Source organism: Ursus arctos, unplaced genomic scaffold (assembly GCF_023065955.2).
Source record: "Ursus arctos isolate Adak ecotype North America unplaced genomic scaffold, UrsArc2.0 scaffold_3, whole genome shotgun sequence".
Taxonomy (NCBI): domain Eukaryota; kingdom Metazoa; phylum Chordata; class Mammalia; order Carnivora; family Ursidae; genus Ursus; species Ursus arctos.
Window position 1 is genome coordinate 96,176,243 of NW_026622985.1, and position 20,731 is coordinate 96,196,973.

The 20,731-nt window shown below is 45.3% G+C and overlaps 1 protein-coding gene and 1 long non-coding RNA gene across 2 annotated transcripts; one reads left to right on the forward strand and one right to left on the reverse strand.

Annotated features, from left to right (window-relative positions):
• Window positions 1-10,086: 10,086 nt before the first annotated feature.
• LOC113249226 (GTPase IMAP family member 5) lies at window positions 10,087-17,182 on the reverse strand. The gene is made up of 3 exons (XM_026490735.4): window positions 17,017-17,182; window positions 12,354-12,402; window positions 10,087-11,142 (listed from the first exon to the last, which is right to left on the reverse strand). The coding sequence occupies exons 2-3, from the start codon at window positions 12,394-12,396 to the stop codon at window positions 10,256-10,258; spliced, it is 930 nt and encodes a 309-aa protein (XP_026346520.1). The 5' UTR covers window positions 12,397-12,402; window positions 17,017-17,182; the 3' UTR covers window positions 10,087-10,255.
• LOC130542100 (uncharacterized) lies at window positions 16,331-20,731 on the forward strand. Its single transcript, XR_008956409.1, has 2 exons — window positions 16,331-17,078; window positions 17,972-20,731. It is a non-coding gene; the product is annotated as an uncharacterized LOC130542100 (long non-coding RNA).

Here is a 20,731-nt window from a genome sequence, read left to right on the forward strand (position 1 = left end):
GAGCAGAGCCTCAGTCCCTCCTCATTTGAGTTGAATCTGAGTTGAATAAATAAATGTATGCAACAATCACATGGTGTTAAAGGAAATCGGTATTTCCTTTAGATGGTAGATGTTCGTTCTGCCCTATATTCCTGTTGAACAGACGCTAACTCCTGGCATTCCTAACCCAGTCTGCAAAACCCATACACCCCAGTGCAAACACACCCACACACACTCAGGCACGTGATGAGAAGAACAGAATACATTGGCCTAAAACTGTCCGTCCACCAGCAAGGCGCTGTCTCCCTGGACATGGCCATTCCCACCCCTCAGCAGCGTGAAGGCAGACCGGTTCCTTAGGGGCCATTGAGACCCAGCAGAGAGTCCACTTCCAAAGAGGAGATTTGTCACTGGCTCCCGCACTCACAGGGTAAGGTGACACTTTCCAGCCCAGGGATAAATAAAACACTGAAGAGGTTTGGAAATGTTTCTTTTATTTCAATTTCAAAAAAGGGGGGGGGGAAGGGGCGCCTGGGTGGCTCAGTCGTTAAGCTTCTGCCTTTGGCTCAGGGCGTGATCCCAGGGTCCTGGGATCGAGCCCCACATGGGGATCCCTGCTCCCCTGGGAGCCTGCTTCTCCATCTCCCTCTCCCCTGCTTGTGTTCCCTCTCTCACTGGCTGTCTCTCTCTCTATCAAATAAATAAATAAAATCTTTTAAAAAAATAAAATAAAATAAACACATGAAAAGATGCTCGGCATCATGCAAATCAAAGCCGCAATAAGACACCGCTTCACATGCACGGGACGGTTATAATTTACAAAACAAAGAACAACTAAGAAGTACGAGTGAGGATGTGGAGAGATCGGCCCTGACACATTGCTGGTAAGGCTGTCAGCTGGAGCAGCCACTATGGAACGGAGGCTGGCAGTTCCTTAAAAAGCGGAACACACAGTTACCACACGCTCAGAAACTGCACTCCTAGCTCTGCGCCCAACAGAACCGAAAACACGTTCACACAAAAACTTGTACGTGCGTGTTCGTAGCAGCACGATTCATTATCGCTGAAAATGTGGAAGCAACCCAAATGTCCATCAACGGATGGATGGATACACAGAAGATGCTGTATCGAGATAATGGAACTTTATTTAGCCATAAAAAGAAATGGGGTACAGACGCAGGCCACCACATGAATGAACCTCGAAAGCATTCTGCTAAGTGACAGAAGCCAGACACACAACAAATCACAGGAAGGTATGATTCCGTTTGTATGGAATGTCCAAACACTGGACTGGGCTCATGAGAAGGTCCTTGAGAGGGTCTGAGCCTTAGATGCTTCTGCTCCGTCAACATTTATATTCAACTTCACTTGTTAAATGTGTTTTTTTGTTTTTGTTTTTTCCAAGTAGGATCCACACCCAGCATATAGCCCAACACGGGACTTGAGGTCATGACCCTGAGATCAAGACCTGAGCTGAAATCGAGGGTCAGGCCCTTAACCAACTGAGTCATGCAGGCGCCCCTCAACTTCACTTTTTCAGCTTTTCTCCACTCCTGTGGGTTGAATCGTGTTCCCCCAAAAAGATATGTTCAAGTCCTAACCCTCAGTACCTATGGATGTGACCTTACATAGAAATAAAGTCTTTGCAGATTTAATTATTAAGATAAGGCCATTCGGGTGGGCCTCAATCCACATGACTGGTGTTCTTATCAGAGGAGGAAAATGTGGCCACAAACACACACAGAGGGAAGACAGTCATGTAAAGATAGAGGCAGAGGTGGGACTAGGCTGCCAAGAAACCCCTGAGGCCATCGGGACCTGGAAGAGGCAACGAAGGGTCCCCCTTCAGTCTTCCCAGGGAGTATGGCTCTGCCAACACTTCCGTTTTGGATTCCTGGCCTCCAGAATCATGAGAAAATAAATTTCTGTCCTTCTAAGCCACCCAGTTTATGGTACTTTGTTATAGTAGCCCTAGGGAATAATACAGTTAATGTGTGAACAACTTGGTTGATTAACACATATTTTGTATGTCCTATGTATTATATGCTGTATTCTTACAATAAAGTAAACTAGAAAGAAGAAAATTTTATTAGGAAAATATGAAGAGGAAAAATACATTTACAGTACTATACAGTATTTATTATTTTTTTTAAAGATTTTATTTTTAGGTAATCTCTATACCCAACATGGGACTCAAACTCACAACCCTGAGATCAAGAGCCACACGCTCCACCGCCTGAGCCAGCCAGACACCCCACACATTACTGTACAGGATGTACTGGGGAAAAAAAATTCACATAGAAAAGGATCCACGAGTTCACCCTCATGTTGTTCAAGAGCCAACTGAACATCCTTCCTGTTGTGATTCCCTCTCATTACCCCTGGTCAACATACAAGAATTACATGTTTGTGCCATTCAAGGAGATGAAATGGCAGGTCGCTCATAGATATGAGTAGGCAGGGCACTAAGGGAGTGCAGGCTGCCCCCATATCACCCTCCTCTGAGCATGGCCTAGTGGTGACAGTAATGACTAGGGAGGACATCAGTCCCGAAGGGGCAGCTGTGGACCAAAACCGAAGCAAGCTGAGCCCCACTGTGAAGCTGGGTGACGTTCAAGCACAAGGTGATCGTACATGAGGACAAATTGGAAGCGCCTGGAACGATACCCGCCCTGACCCTAAATACATAGTGGAATGGGGGCTGGGTGCCTGGCTCCTACCATTCTGTAGACAGGGGCTATAGAAGTGGCAGACCCTGGAGAGGTACAGGGTCATCTCCAGAGGTCTCTTCAGGAACCATGGACGTCAGAAGGAAGTGACAAAGCGTTTTTCAAGTGTTGAAAGAAAAGGACTATCAACCCAGAATTCTGTTGCCAGAGAATATGTTCTTTAAGAATAAAAGGGGAGGGCGCCTGGGTGGCACAGCGGTTAAGCGTCTGCCTTCGGCTCAGGGCGTGATCCCGGCATTATGGGATCGAGCCCCACATCAGGCTCTTCCGCTATGAGCCTGCTTCTTCCTCTCCCACTCCCCCTGCTGTGTTCCCTCTCTCGCTGGCTGTCTCTATCTCTGTCGAATAAATAAATAAAATCTTTAAAAAAAAAAAAGAATAAAAGGGGAATCACGACATTCTCAGGTGAAGGAAAAATAATTGAGGGAATTTGTCACCAGGGGACCTTCTCTAAAAGACTAAGGAGGATTTGAAGCAGAAAGGAAACAATAAAAGAAGGAACCTTGGAACACTAGGAAGAAAGAAAGTAGCAAAAATGTACTCTCCTTCTCCTTGAGTTCTAATTATGTTTGATGATTGAAGAATATATTACAACACCGTCTGATGCGGTTTTAAATTTATGTAGAAGAAATAAATTTAAGACAATTATGTTGTAGACAGGGGAGGTTCAGTGTTGTAAAGGGAGGTTAAGTTTATATGCTTCACTCTGGCTGGTGAAATGATAACATCAATCAATGGACGGTGGTAAGATATATATCTATTATAATATCTAGAACAACCACTAAACTACTAAGTAGTTATTCAGAAAGGGGATACTTTAAAACAGTGTCCCCTTTCTGAGTAATGATTTTAGTGGTTTTTCTAGGTATTATAGTACAAAAATAGACACAGTGATCAACAGAACAGAATAGAAAACCCAGAAATGGACCCATAACTGTGTGGTCAATTTATCTTTGACAAAGCAAAGAAGAATATTTAGTGGAGAAAAGATAGTCTCTTCAACAAATGGTGTTGGGAAAACTGGAAAGCAAGATGCAAAACAATGAAACTGGACTACTGTCTTACACCATACGCTAAGATAAATTCAAAATGGATCAAAGACCTAAATGGGAGATAGGAAACCATTAAAATTCTAGAGCACAACACCTGCATCAACCTCTTCGACATTGGCCGTAACAACTTCTTACTAGATCTGTCTCCCAAGGCAAGGAAAACAAAAGCAATAATAAACTATCGGGGGCTTCATCAAAATAAAAACCTTCTGCACAGTGAAGGAAACGATCAATAAAACTAAAAGGTAACCGACAGAAAGAGAGACGATATTTGCAAATGACATATCTGATAAAGGGTTGGCATCCAAAATATAAAGAATTTATAAAACTCAACACCTCAAAAATGAATAATCCCATTAAAAAACAGGCAAAAGACATGAATAGACATTTTTCCAAAGAAGACAGACAGATGACCAACAGAGCCATGAAAAGATACTCAATATCACTCATCATCAGAGAACTACAAATCAAAACTGCAATGAGATAGTACCTCACACCAGCCAGAATGGCTAAAATCAACAACTGAGGAAACAGCGGATGTTGGCGAGGATGTGGGAAAAGGGGAACCCTCTTTCACTATTGTTGAGAATGCAAACTGGTGCAGTCACTCTGGAAAACAGTATGGAGGTTCCTCAAAAACTTAAACTAGAACTACCTTATGACCCAGCAACTGCACTGCTAAGTATTTACCCAAAGAAGACAAAAATACTAATTCAAAGGAATACATTCCCCCAATGTTTATAACATATTATCAACAATAGCCAAATTATGAAAAGGGCCCAAATGTCCATTGACTAATAAATGGATAAAAAGTGATATGCATGTGTGTGTATATATATATATACACACATATATACAAACATATACATAATGGAATGTTACTCAGCCACCAAAAAGAATCAAATCTTGTCATTTGCAACAACATAGGTGGAGCTAGAGGGCATTATGCTGAGCAAAATAAGTCAGTCAGAGAACGATAAATACCATATGCTTTCACTAGTATATGGAATTTAAGAAACAAAACAAATTATCATAAGGGAAAAAAAGGAAGAGGAAAACCAAAAAACAGACACTTAACTAGACAACAAACTGATGTTTACTGGAGGGGAGGTGGGGGTAGGGGGATGGGTGAAATAGGTGGTGCGGATTAAGGAGGGCACATGTGATGAGTACCCGGTGTGGTGTGGAAGTGTTGAATCACTAAATTGTACACCTGAAACTCATATTATACTGTATGCTAACTACTTGGAATTTAAATAAAAACTAAAATAAATGAATAAATATAAAAACACTATATTAAAATCAGAATAATAAAATTGCTCAAGTAATCCACAGGAATGTAGAGGAGAAAATAGAGAAATAAAAACTGGAGTGAACAAAGGAAAAAAACAAAATAAAAATGGCAGACTTATGCACTAACACCTCATAAATTAATTCTATTAAATGTAGGGATCTAAATTAAAAATTAGAAACTGGAGAGTAGATTAAACCATATAACCCAACTATATGCTGCTTCCAAGAAAATAATTTCAGATATTATGGTAGAAACAAGTTGAAAATAAAAGGATGAAAAAAGATAAATAGTGCAAATATTAAATATGCAAAGGAAAGAAGGAATGGCTATATTAATATCAAATAAAGTTGACTTCAGAGCAAAGCAAATTACCAAAACCAGAGAGGGACATTACACAGTGATTGAAAGGTTAATCCATCAAGAAAACACAGCAATCCTAAGTGTGTATTCCCGAAAACAGAACTGCAAAACGTGTGAAGCAAAAACTGAAAGAATCAAAAGGAGAACTGATGAATCCACAATTCTGTTTGGAGACTCCATATCCCTCTCTCAACCACTGATAGAGCAACCATGAGAAAATGAGCAAGGTTATAGGAGAATTGACCCCATAACACCATCAATCACAGGATCTAACTGATATTGATAGAAACAAGTGGAGCAGACACATCCTTTTCAAGTGCACGTGGAACATGGACCTAGATAGACCACATCCTGGGCTACAAGACAAATCTCAACGAACGTAAAATTACGAGTCGAAACTGTATGGAGTGTGTTCTCCGATCACAATGGAATCCAGCTGAAAATCAGTCATAGAAAGGTACCAGAAATGTCTTCTTCTCTGCCCTAGCAGCTTCATGACTCCCCAAACCATCATTGGGCTCTGAGCAAAGGCCTTATTGATGGCCCTCCCGTGTTGAAGTCTAAGGCTGAAAAGGGACTTTTCTGGGCTTGGAAAACACTCAAGACTCTGTCACCGAAGGATGGAAAAGTAAGTGGTAAAGACCCATTTCCTCTTTTTTTCTACCCATTGCGAAAGCCAACGTCCTTTGCCATTGAAGAGAAGAGGGGAGAATACTTTCCCTACTGCATGTCTGTCCCTGTTCCCAACACTCAACTCCTTTTCCACCTTGAGCACAGATGACTTTGCTCAAGAATGGACAAACCCGGCGTCTACTCACGCTTGGCCAGCCTCTGCCCACCTTCCAGCTTAGCCAACCCTCTGTGCATGATCAGCTCAACTATGTAATTTAGCCCCTTGGTAGAAATTCTGAGAGCAGCTGCCTGGTCAGGGCAGATACTTTCCAGGCTGTGTGAGAATAGGCCTTCCAGGATGCTGGGCACACCACGGCTCACATCCCTGGGGCACTGGTACAACCTTCTCTGTCCACTCACGGGGATTTCAGGGACTCCAACTCCACTCACACAGGAGAAAAAGACTCTCTTTTTTTGACAAGACAGGAACCTGAGGCCCAGCAAGCTTAGATAGCAAATACCAGGCACCCTGCATACCAGACCTGGAACCACAATCTGAGTCCTACAATTCACCTTCTGTCTGTCCCTCCACGCACCTCACCGGACCCCACCCCACCCACTCAGTGATGAGATTGTGGGAAATGTGGAAGTGAAATCTCAAGTCAGAGTTTGATGGGAGGAAATCTGAATTATGAAACACGATTTCTCTTCCCTTGTCTCTGCTCAGTCTTCAGGAGGAAAGGAAATAATACACACTGTTGAGAAAGGAGTGTTGAAATGTCCAACTATAACCATGGATTTGTCTGTTTCTCCATTCACTTCTGTCAGTTTTACTTCTTCAATTTTGAAGTTTCTTGTTTTTCTGAAGCTCGGTTACTTATGGATGCGTGTGATGAAGGAGAGTCGGAGGAAAGGCATGCAGGGACAAGTCCCCCACCTCCCCACCCCCGGCCTGCCCTATAAGGAAACCTCCTTAAGAGGACATTACACGTACCCTGGAAGGAGCCCTCCACCCTTTCCCAAGCTATAGATAGATGACAAAACCCAATTGGATGGCAGGCACAGAGAGGATAAATCAGATTAAAACAACAAGCCAACAAGCCCATAAAAAACCCCTAGACTTAGAAATTCTGGTGTCAAAGCTCTTGGGTCCCCTCCCTCTTTGGGAGCTTTGTATTATTGCTAAACTCAATAAACTTTGCTCTGCTGCCCACCACTCTGCCTGGTCTCCCTCTTCATTTTTCATAGTGGCATGACCAAGAACCAAGTGCACCGAAGAGAAAATCCTGTAACACATGCACATTCAGTATTATTGTGTCTTGTTGATGAATTAACCTCTTCATCCCTGGGAAAGGTCCTTCTTTATCCCTGGTGAAGAGAAGGTGTTGCTCTGAGGCCTGCTTTGTCTGATAGCAATATAGCCACTGCAGGCTTCATATACTTTATGTATGCTATACCTTTTCTAATTCTTGGCCTTTAACCTATCTCTTTATATTTAAACCCAGACCTTTTGGGTTTCTACGGTGGCTTCCATGCACAGTCATGATTGACTAAGTCATTGGCCATTGGCTGATTCAACCGCCACCCCTCACCTCTCTGGTCCTGGGAGGTCAGGGTGGGATTGAAAGTTCCAATCCTCTATTCCCATTGTCCCATTGTCCTTGGGAAAACCGGCACCCCACCGTGATGGGTCTGAAAGCCACCTTCATTAACATAACAAAAACACCTTTATCGTCAGTATCTCAGAAAATTTCAAGGGATTTAGGAGCTGTGAGCCATGAACCACGGACAAAGACCAAATACATATGAAAAATATATTTTGGTCATTTGATCAAATACCTATTGCTTATAAATCACAATATCACAGGATGCGTGGTAAATATTAACCTTGGCTATTCCATCATGCCCTGAAACAGAAGACCCCGCCCACATGTCTTCTTTTGCAAAGTATTTGTCAAAGACACTAGACATCTGTACTATTGACTTTCCCACATCCTGAATTTTGCTGTTTGCAACCTCACAATGTCATTTAGTATCTTCCTCTGTCTCATAGATTTCTGTAAGCTGGAACTTAGCTGTGGTTGGTTTGATCAGACCAGAATCAAGTTCAATTTTTTTGGCAATGTTACTCATAAACGGTGCCCTATGTTCCCGTCAGGGGGACTTAGTGTTTTGTTTTACCTCTTTTTATGTTAGTAGTCATTGAGGATCACTGGGTAAATCCATTATTTAAAGAAGTATTGCAAAATGGTGATATTCTATTCTTCTATTTCCTTTCCATTGTGTAGCTAGAATATTTGTATTAGGATATTCTCTCCCTCTTCACTTACTTAGTAACCTGAAGTACAGTCTATGCTAGAAAGGCGGGATAAATGCTTGATAAACACCAGGATAAACTACAAATGAGTAAGAGATTTAAACGTTAGCAAGAAAGAAATCAGAAAAGTTCTAGAAGGCAACAGAAAAGTATTCCACTGTAATCGATGCATGTGGACATTGTGACTATGATTCAAAAGCCAGAACACACAAATTTATGGATTCCTATGCCTACATTAGAGCGATACACATCTGCATTTAAAAAACAAAGTAAAGGGCTGCCGAGCTGGCTCAGCTGGTGGCGCATGAGACTCTGGATCTCGGGGTTGTGAGTTTGAGCCCCACATTGGGTGCAGAGATTACTTACAAATAAAATCATTCAAAACAACAAAAACAAAGTAAAATTTGAATAACAAACTAGAAAATAATATTTGTAACCCATATAACAGACAAATGACTAATCTGTCCAATATGTACAGTTTCTAGGAAATTGAAAGGTAAGAGACCAGAGAAAAGAAAAGACAGCAGAAAAAGGGACCAAAGAAAAGAAGACGGCAGAAAAACAAACTGATACCAAACATAGGAAAAGATGCTTAATCTCTCGCTTATGGAAAGAAATGCGTATCAAACTGCATTCAGGTGTGATTCCTCCTCTATCAGGTTTTAAAAACCCAAAGTTATGCCTCTGACAGATTTTGGCCATGTTCATGTGCTTAGAAAGACAAAAGAGTAAGCATGTTAAGAATTTTTGAACGGCTATTCCAGATGTCACCGTTTCTATTCAGAATGCCACAGAACCCCTTCTTCCCTCCATACTTTTGAATAAAAGCATATACACACAGAGAATGTAGTCATTTGGGCAAACTAGTACCTTTTCACCCAAAACACAGAGCCCCCTAAAAGCTGCAGTACTAAATGTAGCAGGGATCAAGGTCAAAATGGAGCTCTCCGAACCTTCTGCCTGAATGGAGGACCATCGGGCCCAGAGTGGACCTCTACTCAGGCCACACCACATGAGACCGAGAAGGGTAACCTGAAGAGAAAGACTCACCTGAGTCAGCCAGGAATAGGCCTTCTCTGGTCATCTGAGAGTGTGGACACAGGAATCCCCAAGCAGGTGACGCATGGCTCCAGGGAGACTAGAAACTGAAGAGAGGGGACATGGAACCCATATCCTGGTTTGAGGCAAAGAAACTCTACTCCAGTATCTGGAAAAAGTGAATGTCAGGCTTTCCTCCAACTCTCCAAATTACTTCTGTTTGTATGAGAAGGAGTGAATATCATTCTCTTCCTTTATTTCCTGACCTCTGAGAATTTCCCAGTGCCTGCTTTTCCTAAGGCTCAGCCCCCATCCTGCTGCGCTGACCCCTTTCTCTCCTTCCCCAGCATGTGCACGCCCCCTTCTACACCTGTTCCTGGGCCTCTTCTCGCGCCAGGAACTACCCTCCCAACACCATCCTCATCATTCTGTCTCGCAGGGGTAGAGGTGGGGGTGGGCATCACCTTTCATGACTAACGCTGATGGAATCAGGTATGTTTCTGAAAAAAATAAGGAATTCTGTCACCGGCTTCTCAAAGAACACCTGTCTCCCCTCAGCAGACTGACGGGACAAAGTAGGGCCCAGAGGTGGGACATCCCCACGGCTTCACCACCCAACACCTGCTTCCCTTCATGTCCCAAACATTTCTGGACAGTTTCTCATGTACCATCACAATTTTTAACAAAACAAAACAAGAAAAACAATTTTTCCTTTGATTTTATTGACCTAAAAGCACTTGAAGAAAATGGACAGCATGTCTGATGTGACCAAAAAACAGCAGAACGTGAAATTATGGAAAAAGCAAAGAATCTGACACAAAGATGGCGACTGTGAACACATGAACCCGCTGATGGCAGTAATCACTGAAAATGCTCAGTGTCCATGAGTAATACACAAGTAAATTAAAGTGGCAAGAAAAATCAAAATGCATATAATGAGGACAGCAGTTATCCCAATGTTAGAAAGCATCCACCTTCTGACTTTGAGGAGCGCCCCGCACGCCCAGTTACTCGTGCTGTCTCTCAGGTCCCGCCTTTGCTCTTCCAGCTGCGCCCGCACCTTGGCCAGGTAGCGCCTGCGCTCTTCCCCGTGGGCGCCTCCCCCCTCTCGCTGCAGCCTCTGGGCTTCAAAGAAGAGGTCATTGCTGTGGAAGGCGCCCTCGTTCTCCCTGTCCAGCCTCCCCACCACAGCCATCAGCTCGGCCAGCTGCTCCCTCTGCTCCTCCCCGGTGGCCCTGTTGTTGAAGCCACAGTAACGCCTCCCGCACTCCTGCACCAGGCTCTTCAGGCTCTGGTTGTCCGTGTGTGTGATGTAATCGTCCAAGGACTCGCCGTTCAAGTCCTCCTTGTGGGTGAAGAGGACCACCACGTGCTTCATGGCTCCCGCCCCAAAGACCTCCTTCACCCTCCTCACGGCCACCGTGTCCTGGGCAGTGAAGCGCCCCAGTTGGGTCACCAGCAGCAGCACATGGGGCCCCGGGGCAGAGAGCAGGTAGCAGTCCGCGATGTCCGTGCACATCCCTTGGGTCTGAGCCTCCGCCTCGAAGATGGAGGGCGTGTCGACCACCAGGAGGTTCCTTCCATTCCAGGTCCCTGTCTCCGCCTGGCACGTCTTGGTCACGGGCTGGCTCCCCAGTCTGGACTCAAACACTGGCTGGCAGAGGATGCTGTTCCCTGTGGCACTCTTCCCAGTGCCCGTCTTGCCCACCAGGATGATCCTCAGTGAGGACGATGTTGCAAACCACTTATCTTCCTCTCTGCCTATAAAAAAACCCAGTTCTTTGTTTCTTGCTGAGCTAGTGATTCTTAGGATTCTCAGGTCATGGACCTTCATGGTATCTCATGAAAGCTCGTGGACCTCCCTCCCCAAAACCAATGCTATCGAGATACATACAAAAGTTTGTACACAACTTTAGGATGCTCGGGGATCATAGAAAGCCTGCATTAGAAGCTCATGCTCTGACCCACAGCCAAGGGAGGACGTGCCCAAGGATCCCTAACAATTCCTCTAGAGCAGGGAAAACATGGCTTTTTATGGGAAAAGGACTGTGGTCCCCGTTCTTTTCCACAGATGGTGCTTTGGCCAATTTCATGCTAAATAAATATAAGATTAGAAGGAGATAGAGGACGAGAAGCCACAAGTGAGAAACTATTACCACGTCTTGCCACCCCCACATCCCCATCATCCTCGCACAGCAGCGCTTCATACGTCGGAACCTCAGGGGTATAGGACGTCTCAGAGGTCAGAGCTACAGTGACCTCCCGCCAAGGGCAGCTCAACGTACTGGGTCTCTGCTCTCAGGGTGGACAGTTGGATCTTTGACATTGACATGACAGAAGGTCATGAATGTCAAGGACAAAGCCTGGGAGATGCCCCTGGATGTGAGGCTGGTGAAGAGGAAGAGCATTAGAAGCACGGGGGTTGGAGAGCTCTGGCCAACGGACTACAGGAGATGACTACAGAACGGAGTTGGGGAGGGCGACACGGAGCCAAGAGTAAAATCTTCAAGGGGCAAAGAAGGGTGAGAACCCCAGGACTTTAGAGTTCTTACGAGTTCAAACGAATTAAGTTCATTTCAGCCTCCTAAAATCTCTTACTTTATTCCTTCTACTCCGTGTTGGTTCCTCCTTTCCCTGAGTATTTGTAGCAAGCATGATTCCTAAATCTCTATGGGAACTTTCCTCTTTCTAGTTGGGAGCAGACCGGCAAAGAGAAATTTTTTCACAATCTGGTTCCAAATCCTTCAAACCCTGACTTGGGAGTTTCGCTTCCACATTTCCCACAGATCATGTGCGGGTGACAGTGGGTGGGGGTGAACACAGGGAAGGTAAAGCACAAGTGATAGTTGTCTTTTTCTTCTTCACTTCCGAATTACAGGGTTTCTGTCCCTGTGTTCGAGGTGGGGGTCGGTGGAGAGAACAGCAACTCTCCCAGGTGCCTGGAGCTCCTGAGAACATCCGGGCTTCCTTACCTTCAGCCATCGTTCCATATCTGCCCCTCTGAAGCCCTTCCATCCTCTCCTGGAATAGAAAACAGGAAAGGAGTAAAAGCAAGTGTCCATAAGGAGTTGCTAGGCCTGAGAACACTTTCAAATCAGACATTTAGGAATAATTATCCTGGGATGAGCCATTTCCATTGCTAATTTTCTCACTCCTATTATACTTCCAAACATCTATGACTAACTTTAGGCAAACCCCAGGCAAAGCTAGGTTATGTTAACGCAATGCACTGTTGCTTTTTTTTTTTTTTAACTTACAGGAAATTATGAAATATTTTTTAAAAATATCAGTTGATTATCTCTCTCCAACTTGAAAAGGCATGAAATGAAGAAAGCATTCTTCTGTGGAACCAGGAGTGGGACATTATTATTATTGTTTGCAATCAAAGTAGGAGACCTTGCTAGAATACGGAAAAAAACTGCCTTGCTAGAGATGACATCGGTGTGTCTGAAGTAGAGAATTTCCAGTCCTAGACGCGGGGTCCCACGGATATTCCAGAGGCAAAGAGGAAAGTATAAGATTCCTTTCGGTGGGAGGGCAGAGCAGGGACAAGGACTCCTTCAGGGACTGACAGTAGAGGAAAGAGTGGTAGAGAGCCGAGCACTGACACCTTCCTTACCCCTCCACTCACCCCTGCCTGCCCCGTGCCGGGGAGCTGGGGGAGAGAAGGTAGTGCTATAACCGAAGGGAAAGAATCAACATGGCAGACAAATTCAAGATAACCTCATCTCCTGCTCAGATTTTAATCCAGCTTCTTTCCTGGAAGGCTCTGGGAGCCTGGTCTCGAAATATCACCGTTTTTGTCTGCCAGCAGATTTAAGCAGAAATCGATACAACCCTTGGCATAAAAGTTGCACTGGAACGAGGCAGAATATTGGGTCCTTCTTCCTGGTGTTAGAAAAGGCAAGTGTGCCCAAGACACCCAATCGGAATTATGATGAACTCTGAGGCTGTGTTGAATTTAGTCAGTTTTAAAGATGATGCGGTTATGAAACCAACTTTTGAAGTGGAGAAGTATCCAAGAAATGGGGACCACGTGCCACGAACGACTGTAACTATTTCAGCCTCTCTGCTGCAGCTGTTCTGTTTGATCGAGAAGTGGAAACATTACACATATGGCTCCATTCACAGTTTTCGGCTACCCAGTCTCAGTCCCCCTTGCTCTGTTGTTCAGAGGGAGCCAGTATCCTGAGGACTTTAGGGATCATTCTCGTTTGTCTCTTTATACTTCTACATACGCGTGTCTCTAGAGATAATGTATAGTGCTGCTTTTCCTTTTGCAGCTTTTTACATAAATGATGTCATGTATGTAACATTTTACCGATTATTTTTTCAAAGATTTTATTTATTTAGAGAGAGCAGGAGTGGGGGTATGGGCAGAGGTCAAGAATCTCAAGCTGACTCCACAGGGAGCCTGGAGCCCAACCTGGGGCTTGATCCTACGACCCTGAGATTATAGCCTGAGCTGTAATTAAGACCTGGACGTTCAATGGACCGAGTCCCCCAACGTGCCCATCAATTATTTACTAGCAAATATTTAAGCTGTTTCAAACAACATGCTTGCTTCTACAAACAATGTTGCAAAATCATTCCATCTCTGTGGGGCACACGTGCAACAAGTTACCTGGGACAGACAGCTGCCAGCTGACTCGGTATTGCCATGTCCAAGCCCAGGACGGTTCAGCAAACTCCCACTGGCACCGCCACAGAGGAGAATTCCCAAATCCGCACGAGTGCTTGGTGACCTTAGACTTAATTTTTTGTCACTCTTACAGGTGTAAGTGAGGACATCTTAATCAGCTTAAACTTGCGTTTTATCATTCCCATTGAATCAAAAGTGTTTTTCATAGTTTATTTGTTACTCAGGTTGCTTCTGTTCTAAAGAAATAACTTTGGGGGCGCCTGGGTGGCACAGCGGTTAAGCGTCTGCCTTTGGCTCAGGGCGTGATCCCGGCGTTATGGGATCGAGCCCCACATCAGGCTCCTCCGCTATGAGCCTGCTTCTTCCTCTCCCACTCCCCCTGCTTGTGTTCCCTCTCTCGCTGGCTGTCTCTATCTCTGTCGAATAAATAAATAAAATCTTTAAAAAAAATGAAAGAAAGAAAGAAAGAAAGAAAGAAAGAAAGAAAGAAAGAAAGAAAGAACGAACTTTGGCACCTTCTTCCCTTCATGCAGTGGAGTTTTTTGGCCCTCCTTGGGGGATACCATCTACTTCCAGGTTAGCAAATATATTGAGACCACTTCCTTCCTTTGCTTCCTTTCTCGCTTTCCTTCTCCCTCCTTTCCCCGTTCCTCTTTTTCTTAAGCCCTGAGAAGAGCATTTTCCTCACCATTTGCCACGGGCTGTCCTAGCCTCTGGTCAATTACACTCGGGCTTTTGCTACAACTGCTCATGTTCTCTGACATCCTCTGCTTGAGATGACATTCAGAAAACACGCTGGAATCAATCCAGTCGTGTGGTAAGGACGATGCGAGAGGGGAGGGTGTTGACGATGGGCTTTGTCATTGGAAGCATTCTCTGTGCGGCCATCTGCAACCTTCAAACTTCGTTCCTGCCCATGATTCTAATTGTCCCACTCAATCCCCTGTGATGGGATCAAGATAGGTGTTGAAATGTCTATTTCCATATTGGGAAACTGAGCATAATATGTCCTGCCCAAGGTCACGAGATGGCCACAGAGCTAAGATTAAAAAAGAGGGGGGTCTCCTAGGTCTGCATATCCTCCTTGATTCCACAGGATGTAAAAGAGATCATTCCAAGAAATTCAAGAGCCTCTTGGAACCCCACATACAACGTTAGCACCCCAGTCTGCCTTCAATGAACATAGAGGATTGCATTGCAAAAACTTGTGTGCATGTTTTTTTTTTTTAAAGATTTTTCAAAGATAAAATTGCAGCAGGAAGGAGTGGCTCTGTATTTAGATTTAAAACAATCTGGTGTTTTGACTTGGTTAAGTGAGACCCAAATGGAGCAATGCGGCTGACACAGAAAGCCAGGGAACCTCAGGTTTCATTAGCTGAGATGCAGCCCAGGTGGTTCTCCTGAGCCCTCTTCTGAGCCGTCCGATGAGGGGCAGACATCCGTCCCCGAGAGGGACAGATTTTTAGGCAGATGTTAATAGATAAGAAAGTGTCCAGAGGCACTGGGTGGCTCAACTGGTTAAGTGTCTGACTCTTGAATTTGGCTCAGAGCATGATCTCGGTGCAGTGAGATTAAGCCCCTCGCCTGGCTCCCTGCTCAGTGCGGTATCTGCTGGAGATTGTCTCCCTCTGCCCCTTCCCCTCCTGGGCCTGGCGCATGCCCTCTCTCTAAAATAAAATAAATAAATAAAATACTTTTAAAAAAGTGTCCAGAGGCGAGTCAGAAAGGATATTGACAGAAAGGCTAAAATGAGTTCCAGACAAAATATTAACAGGATGGAATAATCGTCAGAAAAGACGGAGGCACCTGCACTGAAGAAAGGTGGCACGTGTCAATGTCAGAGCAGGCAGAAGTGAGAGAACAGGGAATGGAGGCAGATGTCTTCCCCCAAAGGAAAATTCTATCTCATCTCCAAAACGCGACCAGGTATCAGGAGAGAGCGGCAGGCAGCGAGCAAGCAGAGATTACGGCAGCATCAGACAGGGACGGTGGGAGGATCTAGCTTAGGTAGGAGTTTAAGGCAAAGAAACATACTGTACATTCTGATTTTAAAATTATGTGAGCCTGATTTTATCATGATGATGCTTTATTTTATCAAATCATGAGAAAGCACGCTCTCTAATGCTGTTCCAGAAAGATAAAAATATTTTTTGTCTGCCTTATTCATAAGTATCTCCTTCACTCATCTGCCCAGTCCCTATACTTCCTGGTATGAGAGTCACTTGTTGGGCACGTCAGTCACTGTGATGTTGTGCTGTGTCTCTCACCAAAGGGTTAGGCTTGTTCCCATATGCTCTGAGCACAGCCAGTTTGCCGTACAATAGAGACCCACATCACGTCATAGGAAACAGGGCCGGGGGGGGGGGGGGGGGGGGGGGGCGGGGATTGGGAGAAAATGGAATGGCTTCCAGATCAAAGTCATGAGACAATGTCCCCTGAGGGGTCTCCTCTGAAACTCCTGGCTCAAGGGCGGTGGGAAAATAATGATCCCATATTTGCCCTTTGGAACGCTGAGAATCCATTCTGCTCTCCCAGACCTTTCTGGGCCTTGGCACAAGTCAGGGCTCTGGGGAGGTGGGGAGGGATATGAGAAGGCAGGAAAGGGAAATGGTCAAGTGTGTCCCCAACCAGCTAGGGCACCTGGGGAGTTTCGGTTTTCTCATCTGTCAAATGGGAGGACAATGTCAGTCCAGCTTTCTGAAACCCTGAAAGGCTCAGGAGGATCAAAGAGGCTAAGAAGGAGGAAACCGGACAGAGAAGACAAGAACCATGAAATCCCTGGGTTGTGAGCTCAGGGAGAGAAATTCCCAGCCTGTTTCCAGGCCACCCGGAGTCCACCGTGCACGAAACTCGGACCATCACCTTCCCGGTCCACTGAGGGTCGAACCCACAAGGGCGGTAGCCTGAGATCACACCAGAGTCACCAGCTGGGAACCAGACCCCGGGCCCTCGGACCCCCAAAGACCCTGGGACTGGGACCGGGTTCCCCTTACCAGGCGCTGCACTGAGGACTCCGTGCTGGAGGGCGGCTCTCCAGTCTGCTCTCAGGGCTCAGGTAGCTCTCCGGGGTGGGGAGTGGGGGGGCTATCTGGCCATAGGTAGCTCTGGGGGGCGGGCCCTTGGCTCTCTGGAGGCGGAAGGTTCTCCTGGCTGCTCTCTGGGCAGGGAGGACAGAGCAGGAAGCAGATGGGGGTGCAGCTGGGGAGGAGCCTCCAGTGAGGCCCTAGGTTCCAGGGCGGGGCCTCGGCGCCAGAAGGCAAAGGGTCTTAGGGAGCGCCCCCCCCCCCCCACCCGCTGCGTGTGGACCTGGGCAGACCCTCGCCTTCCACGGAGAAACTGCTGCCCAAAGCACCCTGAGAGCAGAGAGCGGGGGACATGTGGCTCCCTTAGGGGGACAATTCATGCCTGAGCCTGCCAGGGTTACCATGCGCCCGCCCATTTCCTTTTTAGGACTCCTTAAAATAAGCAGAACCTGGAGGTAGAGTCTCTGAGGGCAGTGTAGGGACCCCCAGGTTAAGAAAGGGCCCCAGTGACCCAGGAAAACCCTATGATGCGCCAGCCACTTCCCACAGCCCCTATGGCAGGAGGACCTGCTCCGAGGGACTCCCCAGACCCTGGTCAAGGCTCCCCTTCTAGAATGCTCTTGCTTACCAGGGACAGAAAGGCTGTGGTAGTCCACAGAGGGGCTGAAAGAGCAGCTCTAAGGACGGGATTTGAAGGACTTTGCAGACCCCTTGTGCTGGCTGTCCCTCCTCTGTCCTCTGACAAACAGCGCTAAGGGGCTTTAGGGGCCTGGAGCTTCTATGTCCATTTATTGGGGGTGGGGGGTGGGGGGTGGGGGGTGAGGGTTGGGAGGCTGTGCCTCTTCTTTTTGTCAACTGATTGCACAGTTCAGGCTAGAGTTCGGAATGTAAAACAAGTACTTTGCATTTGTTTCTCTTGCCTCAGGAAGCTGCTGGGGCCACATCAAAATACAAAGATTCTGCAGAGCAAAGGAAAGGATCAACAGAGCTGAAAGGCAACCTCCTGTATTTGCAGCCTCATTTACAAGAGCCAAACCCTGCAAGCAATAGATGAGTGGATAAGGAAGATCCGGTTTATATGCAATGGAATATTATTTAGCCCTAAGAAGAAATCTTGCCACTTGCAACATGGATGGATGTAAAGGGTGCAACACAAAGATAAGTCAGAGAGAGACAAGCGCCCTATGATTTCACTCATATGTGGAATGTAAGAAAGAAAACAAATGAACAAAGAAAACAAGAGATAAGCCAAGAAACAGACTCTTAACCCTGGAGAACAAACTGATGGTTACCAGAGGGGAGGTGGGTGGAGAGTGGGTGACACAGGTCATGGGGATTCAGAGTGCGTTTACCATGACGAGCAGTGAGTAACGTCTAGAATTGTTGAAGCACTGTATTGAACACCTGAAACTCACATAGCTCCGTATGTTAACTGGAAGTGGAATTAAATCAGCAAAACCCAATCACGGTGCAAAGCAAGATCAGAACACACTATGTGCTTAGGCAGGGCCCGGTCTTGTCCTAGAGAATCTCTAGGTTCCTTTCTGTTGATATTGGAAGGTAGGCTTAGAGTCACCTGATCATCATTGTGTGAGATTTTGGGGGGAATATAATTTAAAACAATCTCTTGCCAACTTGGAAAACCTCTCCACTACAATGGAAGAGAAAGAAAACAGTTTTCTCTTGGAACGGGCATTAAACCAGAATGCGACGTGTATCACAGGCGGTCCTCAGAGAGATTGCAAACACAAGGAGATCGTAGCCTGCTGTGTGGCCAGGCAGGTGCACCCACTCCGTCCCTGCTCTCAAGTGAACTGTGACTACTTCTCAAGTAAGAGGACTTGACAATACTATTTGTCACACACAGTTATGATGAATGTAGATTTAAAGTAAACCTTGCAATCAGGGAGGGTGAATCCTCCACCTTTTCTTAATCAAAATAGTTTTAGTTCTTTGTTTTTTTCATATGAACTTTAGAAGAAGCTTGTGAATATCTACCAAAAAATCCCACTTGGATTTTGACTGAGGTTGCGTTGCTCTATTAATGAAATTGGGGGAGAATTGACATCTTAACAATATTGAATCTTCTTATCCACAAACATAGGCACTCTCTCTATTGATTTAGGTCTTCTTTGATTTTTCTCATCAACATTTGTAGTTTTGGGCACTAAAATCTTAGATTTATCCCAAAGACGTTCATGGCTTTTAATGTTATTATAAGAGTACTGATGATGTAATTCCAATTTCCAGTGGTTCGTTGCTAATACACAGATTATGATCGATCCTTGCATGTTGACCTTGCATTCTCCTACCTTGCCGAGCTAATTTATTAGTTCTGGAATATTTTTTGCCTTTTGGGATTTTCTACATGAATAATCATGTCACTTCTGTATAAAGAGAGCTTTATTATTTCCCTTCCACTTTTTATGACTTGTTTCTTTGTTTTCCTTGCCTCATTTCACTGGCTGGATGTCCAGTATGATGTTGAATTGGAGAGATAAGGATGGGCTTCCTGGCCTTCTGCTGACCTTCGGGGAAAGTCTCCAGCCTTATGTCTCCTGTATTCTTACTGATTTTCTGTCTATGTGTCTTACTGAATAGTGAGAAAGGAGGTTAAAATCTCCGAGTATACTTTTGGATTTATCTATCCTTTTGATTTGTTTAGCTCTTGCTTCATGTATTTTGAAGAAGTTTTAGGTGTACACATTTTAAGATTGTTATGTCTTCCTGGTAAATTGACATATTTATCCTTCTGTAATGTCTGTCTTTATCTTTTTATTTTAACATCTATTTATTTGTTCGAGAGAGAGAGACAGAGCATGAGCAAGAGGGGCAGAGGGAGAGAGACCCTCAAGCAGATGTCGTGCTGAGCGCAGAGCCCGATGGGGGCTCCATCTCAAGACCCTCAGATCACGACTTGAACCAAAACCAAGAGTCGGTTGCTTAACTGACTGAGCCACCCAGGCACCCCTTTCTTTGATAATATTCCTTGTTTGTAACCTGTTTTCTACTATATAGTGATTCAGCTTTCCTTTTATTAGTGTTTTCATGGAATTACTTTACACATCCTTTTACTTCTAACCCATCTATGTTGTGGTGGCAGACAGAATTCTTAGATGGGCCCCAAGCTTCCCTGGTCCTGGTGTACGTGCCCTGGGCTATCCCCTCCCCGTGAGCACGGGCAGACCTGTGAGTAGGATGGAAGCCACTTCCCATGGCAAAGGTGAAGGGACTCTGCCATGGAATTAAGGTCCCTGATCTGCTGGTTTTAGGTTAGTCAAAGGGGGATTATACCAGGTGGGCCTGACCTAATCAAGAAAGTTTGAAAAGCAAGAGATTCTCCTGCTGGCGTTGAAGAAAGCAAATATTCCTTATTGTGAATCTCCTGTCAAGAAGGGCAGCCTCTGGACCCTCCAGGAGGACCTCAGTCCTACAACCACAAGCAGCTCAATTCTGCCCACAACTTGAATGGATTTGGGAAAGAATCCTGAACTCCAGATGAGAACCGCCGCATGGCTGACACCTTGACTGAAGCTTTGTGGACACTGAGCAGAGGACGCAGTTAGGCTGTGCCTGGACCCCTGACCCACAGGAACTGTGAGCTCATAAGCGTGTGCTGTTTTACGTTGCCACGTTGGGGGTAATTCATGAGGCACTAAGAGAAAACGAATACACTGGTTATATT